The following is a 7,973-nucleotide window of genomic DNA, read 5'->3' as shown; positions in this document are numbered from 1 at the left end:
TTCACCGAAGCGATGGAGATGCGTTCCGCGTGGTGTGTGACACAAATATGAGAGGCGGGAGTGGGGAGGGTACGCGGTGTATGTAGCTCTTAAACGTACATTCCCGGAGGAGGACTGCTTACGGGGTTTGCGATGAGAAGCGATCCAAACGTGGCATTCGGGTGATTAGATCACTATTTTCAATATATCAGTGTACGTAGTTCTTACGAACATACCCGAGGGTGAACTGCTGACGAAAAAAAGCTGACGGGGTTTGCGCCCCCCCCCCCCCTCTGAAAAAAGAAAGAAAACGCCTACACAACTGAGCGGAGTAGATACATGGCTCTTACGTAATTTTAGTTTACCCGGGGCCGACCAGCGAACAGAGCGGGACGACGGCCGTGCTGCTTCCACCCTCACGATGCCGAAGCGCTCCAAGAAGGAGCGGCTGGCGGCGCACGCTGCGTCTGCAGATTGGGTGAAGAGCAACGTCAGCATTCGCAAGAGCCTATGCGAAACAGGCGGCGGAGGAGCTTTCACGAGTGTTTTCATCAAAGCTGGCTCACTCGTCGGCTTCTACGAGGGCAAGAGTGTTAGAGCATCGGACCTACCAGAGCTTGAAAATCGTGATTATGTGATGTTGGGCGATCGCGCCCGGCGTGACGCGTATGACCCGCTCGGCCGGCTGGTCTTGGCGAACGGCGACGAGGCCAACGTGCATGGTTGGACTGACAAAGCTTGGTTGGCGATGGAGCATGAAGGAGTTGCTTGGCGTGGACAGCACGCCTCATGGACGCGATTCATAAACCATGCGCGTGGGCAATACGCGAATCTGTCGCAGGCTACGACACGCGAAAAGTACGGCCGAGCATACGCCCTGTATGCGAAGCGCGACATCCAAGTTGGCGAGGAGCTCTTCTACGACTACGGCAAGGACTACTGGTTGGCGCGCAACATCGGTCCTGACGATCCTCGTGAATCATTGGGTATGGGCGGCCAGACAACACACACCGCGCCAAGTTCCATGGGCACTGCAAGAGCTGCACACCCATGAATATGTACCTTGGCGACTACTTTGTCGGAGTGCAGGCACGCGGAACGATGTCGCGCTTCGGGCTGAGCCAACGCGTGGAAGCATTGAACCTCGGCTCCAGATCTACCACCTCATAGTTCTGCATGATAGGATTCTTGATGTTCGCGTGTGTTATAGGGTCGAGTTATAGGGCGGTATTTTGTTGTCGGTCCAACCACCAAGCTGCAAAGGCCAAAGCGCTCCAACGGACGGGAGTAGCAGGGGCAAGACACGGGTCCCCTACGTGCGATGTAGCCGAACCAGCCAATTGTCGCCTGCTAAAAACATGGCCGACAACGCTCTGGGCGAAGCTGTGGGCGAGGCTGTGGGCGAGGCTGTGGGCGAGGCTGTGGGCGAGGCTGCTCTGGACGAGGCTGTGGGCGAGGCTGTGGACGCGCTCCGCCGGGGTGACGAGGCAGCTGTGCGATCGTGGCTCGTGTACGCTTCCGCCAACGGCCAGGAGCAGTTGGTCGAATTTCTGCTGCAGCGCGGCGCCGATGCCAATGAGCCGGACAACAATGGCACCACTGCGCTGATGGCTGCCGCTGGCAACGGCCACGAGCGGGTGGTCGAGTTGCTGACTCGGCACGGCGGGGTGTTGTGGAGGGAGAGGCAGACGCCAAGGTGGATGCGCGAGAGGCGGAGGGCACGAGCGCCAGCGGCGAAGCTGCACAGCTGGCAGCCTTGCGGGCCATAATTCAGGAGCAGAGGAGGAAGAAAGCCGATCTCGAGGCGGAGCTCGTTGTGCTCAATGAGCAGAAGAGCGCGTGCCCTCGGCAGCGGACGGTCGAGCGGCTCCGGCGGCGGCAGCAGCGCAAGTCGCAGGCGGGGGTTGGGCCCGCTGCGCGCGGCGCACCTGCAGGCGCGGCGGCGGCGGACGCCAGTGCCGCAGCCTCTCCTGCCTCCGGCGCGGTGGCGGCGGGCGCCAGTGCCGCAGCCTCTCTTGCCTCCGGCGCGGCGGCGGCGGGCGCCAGTGCCGCGACCTTTCGTCCGGTTTTGATCGTAGAGTCCATCACCCAGTCCGAGGGCCCGTCCGGATGTTCGGGCCGGTATGTGCCGCACATTCGGGTCGAGAACGGCGAGCCGACCTGGATTATGACCGGCGGCTCTGGGACGATCGTCTCGGCCTGTACTCGATACGTCCTGTACTCGATGCCAACGGCAGCGGGGAACCGGTGGGCCATCACGCACGAGGACATGGTCTCGGCCGGCCGGAACTTCTTCTGCACCGAGCCGCACGGCGGCAAACTCCCGCACACTCTCGCGTGGGGCAAGCTCATCCACGGCTCCTTCACGGCGATCGATCGATTTAAAATTCGCATCGAAACAGGCGCGCCGGTGCTTCCTGACGAGGTCCGGCTAGCGACGCGGCGAGGCGATGAGGCGGCGGTGCGGGCGTGGCTCGATCGCGGCGGGCAGGTCCACGTGACGTGTGTCTGGCAGGGTGTGAGTGGCTGCACGCTGCTACAGCTCGCCGCAGCGAACGGGCACGAGCAGCTCGTCGAATTGCTGCTGCAGCGCGGCGCGGAGGTGAACAAGAAGGACAGCGTCGGCAACACCGCGCTGATGTTCGCCGCCATCGCCGACTGCCCCGCCGGCGTGCTCCGCTTGCTGCGGGCGGGGGCGGACATGAAGCTGCGCAATGCGGGCGGCGGGACGGCGCTGCTTCTTGCCAAGGCGAAGGGCCACACCGAGTGCGTCGAGGCCTTTAGGACGTATCTCGGGGAGGTTGCAGCGGACCGCAGCAAGGCGCCGCCATTGGCCGAGGCGGGCGATGCACTGGCGGGCGGCGCGACTGCAGGCGAGGCGGCGGCGGGCGCCAGCACCGCGGCCTCTGCTTCGGGCGACGAGGGCGGCGCGGTGCCAGAGAAGGTCGTGGACGCGGTTGAGGATGGCAATGAGGAGGCGGTGGTGGCGTGGCTCGACGGCGGCGGGCGGGTCGACGCGACATTCGAGTACCTCTTTTCGGACGGCACTCGTGTGACCGGCATGACGCTGCTGCTGATCGCAATGCTCAAGGGCCACGAGGGGCTGGCTGAGACGTTGCTGCAGCGCGGCGCGGATGTCTCGTTGCAGAACAGCCTCGGCGACACCGCGGTGGGTCTCGCCGCCTGCAACGGCCGCGAGAAGCTGGTCGAGCTGGCATTGCGTCACAGCGCGGAGATCAACCAGCGAGGTCGCGACGACGGCAGGACTCCGCTGATGTCGACCGCCGCGAGCGGCGACGAGCGGCTGGTCGAGTTGCTGATCCGGCACGGCGCTGGGGTCAACCAACGGGACAACGACGGTGACACCGCGCTGAGATACGCCGCCGGCTACGGCCACGAGAATGTGATCGGCGCGCTGCTCCGACACGGCGCGGAGACTGACCTTTGCAAAACCGCGCTGACTGACGCGGCCCACTTCGGCTATGCCGCCGTCGTGCGTCAGCTGCTGCGCGCGGGCGCAGATATGACGCTGGTCACTGCGACGGGCAAGACCGCGCTGCAGGAGGCCAAGGAAAACGGCCACTCCGAGTGTGTGCGCGCCCTCGAGGAGCATGCGGCCGCCGAGGCAGCAGAGGCGGCGGAGGCGGCGGAGGCGGCAGCGGCCGCAGCAGCCGCCTCCTTGCTCGCCGAGGAGGATGCTGCGCAGCGGGCCGACAGCAAGAAGGCGCAGAGGAAGGGCAAGGGTGGCAAGAAGAAGGGCGCGAGTGGCAGCAAGGGCAGCGCCAAGGGCAGTGCCAGGCCGGCGGGGGAGGTGGAGGCGCAGGGGGCGGACGCAGAATGCGCGCTGGCGGGCCAGGTGGAGACACTGCGTGTGTCAGAGGTGAGGGAGAGGGAGTCGGTGCGCGAGAGGGAGTCGTCGGTGCGCGGCGTCCCCTTCTCGCAGCTCCTGCTGCGTCAACGCACCCTGCGCGGCAATCTGGCGCTCGACCTCATCGGTGCGTGCCAATGCGTGACCGACGAGTGCCTCCGTGGACATTGATTGGTTTTGGCGGGCGAAATGTCGTCGGGGCGCCGACCTTTCCGAATTTCTTTTTGCGGTGGAGATTTCTTTTCCTCGCGATGTCTGCCCCGCCGCGCCGCAGCTTGCGCCGCCTCAGCTCCGCCTCCTCCGCCGCGCCCTCGCCAGACACGCCGCCGCCCGCCCGCCTCCTCGACCTCCCCACGGACCTCCTCTTGCGCGCCCTCTCCCGCTGCGACCCCGCCGACATCGCTCGCGTCGCGGCCGTCTCGCTGCTCTTCCACGCCTCGCTTGCGCTGGAGGGCATCCGCTTGTGGGCGCGAGAGCGCGGCTTCGAGCTGCCGGCGCAGCCAGAGGGCGAGAGCTGCGCCGTGCGGTGGCTGTGCTACTCGGCCTTGCTGCGCGAGTCCAACCCGCCGGTGAGGGCGGCCGCAGGCGGTCAGCACAGCCTCTTCATCGATGCCGAGGGGCCGTCGCTGTGTCGGCTGGGCCTATCCACAACCTCGCCCTCGCCGCCACGGCGCTGTTTGGAGCTGGGGCAGTGGACGCGAGGGCAAGCTGGGCCACGGCGACGTGCAACGCCAGCTGCTGCCGAAGAAGATCGAGGCGTTGGCTGGGCAGCGCGTCATCGCTGTGTCGGCTGGGCCCTTCCACAGCCTCGCCCTCACCGCCAACGGCGCCCTCTGGAGCTGGGGCCACGGAGGCTGCGGCAAGCTGGGCCACGGCGGCGAGCAGCACCAGCTGCTGCCCAAGAAGGTCGAGGCCTTTGCTGGCCAGCGTGTCATCGCTGTCTCGGCGGGAGAGGACCACAGCCTCGCCATCACCGCCGACGGCGCCGTCTTTACCTGGGGCGTGGGTGAACGCGGCTGTCTAGGCCACGGAGATGACCTGTCGAACCAGCTGCTGCCCAAGAAGATCGAGGCGTGGGCGCCGGGGCAGTGATGAGAAGGGCGAAAGGGTGCCAGCAGGCTCTGTGTTGCCGCACGTGCCTATTTGGCACCTGCGAACGTATCCGAGAGTGGACGGAAGGTTGCAACATGCATCGATGGTCCACTGTGTCCTGGCACCTCTAGGGCGTAAAAGAAAGAAAGAAAGAAAGAAAACAGACAAATCAGACCTCGAATTCTTTATTTTGCGGAGCTTTGCCGGCAGCTTCACGTGCGGTGCGAGCTTCCAGGAGCTGGCCGGAGCGCCACGGTGCGCCAAGCGGCACCTGCGACAAGCGCCACGCCGCACGTCCGCCGTGATTACACCCCTGATCCCATGACACTACTCACCAGCGATCCTTCTGCGTTGATGCGTCGAGTCTCGGCTCTCAACGCTCGGCTGAGACGCTTGCCGCGCCCGCACACGCAGCACGTACTCTCCGACTGGGCCAAGAAAGATGGAGATACGGCCTTTGCGGTGCTCACCCGGCCACACCGCCATGCACAGGCGACGAGGCGAAGGCTGAGCTGTAAACGAGCTGACATGCTGGCGTTGCGTGCCTTCTCTCCGGTGCTCACGGCGGCCGCGCTGGCTCGTCCGCCCGCCACCGTGGCGAGGCGCGGCTCCATCGCCGCGTGCGGCGGCTCCTCGCGCTGGCACGCCTGCATGAGCGCGCGCGACGCGGCGGCGTGGCCGGCCGACAAAGTGCGGTCGCAGTTCGTCTCCTTCTTCGAGGCAAAGCAGCACTCGCCGGTCGCGTCGTCGCCGGTCGTCCCGTGTACGGCGATGGTACCACGTCCAGGGCACGTCCAGGACGTGTCGCGGACATGTGCCATAGGTCGTCCCGTACGACGACCCGACGCTCCTCTTCGCCAACGCGGGCATGAACCAGTTCAAGCCGCTGTTTGTCGGCCAGGCGGCGCCCGGCAGCGCTCTCGCCAAGCTCAAGCGGGCGACCAACTCTCAAAAGTGCATCCGGGCGGGCGGGAAGCACAACGACCTGGAGGACGTGGGGATGGACACGTACCACCACACCTTCTTCGAGATGCTCGGCAGCTGGAGCTTCGGCGACTACTCAAGGAGGAGGCGATCGGGCCGGCGATAAGGGGCTGCGGACCACGCGAGATGACGCGAGATGACGCGAGATTGCGCGAGACTAGGCGATCGACTGGGCGTGGGAGCTGCTGACGCAAGTGTACGGCCTCCCTCCCGACCGCTTCTACGCAACCTACTTCGAGGGCGACGAGGGCCTCGGCCTGGCACCGGACGAGGAGGCGCGCCAGCTCTGGCTGCGCTACCTCCCGGAGGAGCGGGTGCTGCCTGGCAATGCAAAGGACAACTTTTGGGAGATGGGGGACGTCGGCCCTTGCGGGCCTTGCAGCGAGCTGCACTATGACCGGATCGGAGGGAGAGACGCGGCGCACCTCGTCAACATGGACGGCTGGGAGGTGTGAGCAGCGTCTCTTCACACTTCCTGCTGTGAATAGGCGCACCTCGTCAACATGGACGACCCGGACGTGCTCGAGGTGTGGAACTTGGTCTTTATGCAGTTCAACCGCGAGGCGCCCGCGCCTAGAGGAAGAGGACGACACGCACCCACTGTACCCCGCCTCCCACCCGAGCGGACCACCGCACTGCACCGCGCGATGCCGCGACTGCAGTCACCACACAGCAGTTCGCAAGTCGCGCACGGACTCGGGTGCGTGTCATGGCGTAGGCGGGCGGGCTGCTCCGCCCTCTGCCCGCAAAGTCGGTCGACACGGGCATGGGCTTCGAGCGGCTCGTCTCCATCCTGCAAGACGTGCGCTCCAACTACGACACCGACGTCTTCGCCCCCATCTTTGCGGAGATCGAGGCCGCCACCGCACTCCGAGCAGCACGGACGTGTCCGGCACACACGTCCATGACCTTTCCGAGACTTGTCCCGCAGGCCGTCACCGGCGCCGAGCCGTACGGAGGCGCCCTCGCCGCCGACGCCTCCGCGGTGCTGCCTGGCACAGCCGTCGGCCGCGATACGGCGTACCGTGTCGTCGCAGACCACATCCGGACCCTCTCCACCGCCATCGCCGACGGCGCCCTCCCCTCCAACGAGGGGCGCGGCTACGTCCTCCGCCGCATCCTGCGCCGCGCTGTGCGGTACGGCCGCCAGATGCTTGGTGCGGAGGAGGGCTTCTTCACCAAGCTGGTGCCCGCCGCGGTGGGCTCGCTCTCCGCCGCCTTCCCCGAGCTCGCAGAGCAGCAGGACCACGTGCAGGTGGTCAAACACACCTCCGAGACACCTCCGAGGCACCTCCGAGGCACCTCCGAGGCACCTCCGAGGCACTCTCTCTCCGCCTCCCCCCCCCCCACAGGCCGTGATCGCGGACGAGGAGGCGGCCTTCTCCTCGATGCTCTCTCGCGGCATCAAAGAGTTCAACTCGCGCGCCGAAGCAATCAAGCAGGCCGGGGGAGGGGGCTTTGACGGCGCGTCCGCCTTCTTCCTCTACGACTCGATGGGCTTCCCCCTCGACCTGACCGAGCTGATGGCGCGCGAGGCTGGCCTGGCGGTGGACGTCTCCGGCTTCCAGGCGGGGGAGGAGGAGGCGCGGCATGCACCCGCAGCCAAGGCACGAGTGGGCTTGCGTGAGGATAGGCGGCGATGGAGGAGCAGAAGGCGCGCTCGGCGGCGGCGGCCGCCGCCTCCAAAGGCGACGGCGCGCTGCTCACCCTCGGGCCTGAGCAGACGGCGCGGCTGGCCGACGAGGGGGTGGCCTTCACGGACGACTCCTTCAAGTTCGACCTTGGGGCGGACGCGCGGGCGACGGTGCGCGCCATCTACGGCGCGGGCGGCTTCGTCGACGCCGCGGAGGCTGGCGGCGGCGAGCATGCTGCGTGGCGGTGCTCGCCCCTCCCCCCCGCCGCTCCCTCCACGTCTCTCGCGCCCGCGCCTGCAGGCGAGACGCTCGGCGTCGTGCTCGACCGCTCGTCCTTCTTCTCGCAGGCGCGGGCAGCGCAGAGCCCCGCCACTCCTCTCACCCCCTGTCGCCGCCGCCCGCCGCCCCGCCGTTTG

At 66.6% G+C, this 7,973-nt stretch overlaps 2 protein-coding genes across 2 annotated transcripts in view; both read left to right on the top strand.

Moving 5' to 3' along the window:
- Positions 1–400: 400 nt before the first annotated feature.
- On the top strand, positions 401–1,099 carry EMIHUDRAFT_202082 (hypothetical protein; the record flags this gene model as incomplete). Its single annotated transcript, XM_005786710.1, has 2 exons — positions 401–921; positions 1,069–1,099. The coding sequence occupies 2 exons, from the start codon at positions 401–403 to the stop codon at positions 1,097–1,099; spliced, it is 552 nt and encodes a 183-aa protein (XP_005786767.1).
- A 4,085-nt stretch (positions 1,100–5,184) lies between these two features.
- The window catches only part of EMIHUDRAFT_462569 (alanyl-tRNA synthetase), a gene marked incomplete at its 3' end in the record, with an annotated part of 5,020 nt that continues 2,231 nt past the window's right edge, over positions 5,185–7,973 (top strand). Inside the window, exons 1-9 of the mRNA XM_005786709.1 lie at positions 5,185–5,194; positions 5,432–5,692; positions 5,763–5,933; positions 6,085–6,372; positions 6,412–6,450; positions 6,642–6,779; positions 6,855–7,178; positions 7,276–7,536; positions 7,575–7,801. Of these exons, the coding sequence (XP_005786766.1) occupies positions 5,468–5,692; positions 5,763–5,933; positions 6,085–6,372; positions 6,412–6,450; positions 6,642–6,779; positions 6,855–7,178; positions 7,276–7,536; positions 7,575–7,801 (1,673 nt within the window). The 5' untranslated portion in view covers positions 5,185–5,194; positions 5,432–5,467. The remainder of the gene's footprint in view (positions 5,195–5,431; positions 5,693–5,762; positions 5,934–6,084; positions 6,373–6,411; positions 6,451–6,641; positions 6,780–6,854; positions 7,179–7,275; positions 7,537–7,574; positions 7,802–7,973) is intronic.

The sequence above is a fragment of the Emiliania huxleyi genome (assembly GCF_000372725.1).
Source record: "Emiliania huxleyi CCMP1516 chromosome Unknown EMIHUscaffold_15, whole genome shotgun sequence".
Taxonomy (NCBI): domain Eukaryota; phylum Haptophyta; order Isochrysidales; family Noelaerhabdaceae; genus Emiliania; species Emiliania huxleyi.
The sequence above is the reverse complement of the archived record's forward strand: the minus strand, read 5'-3'. Positions and strand labels throughout refer to the sequence as shown.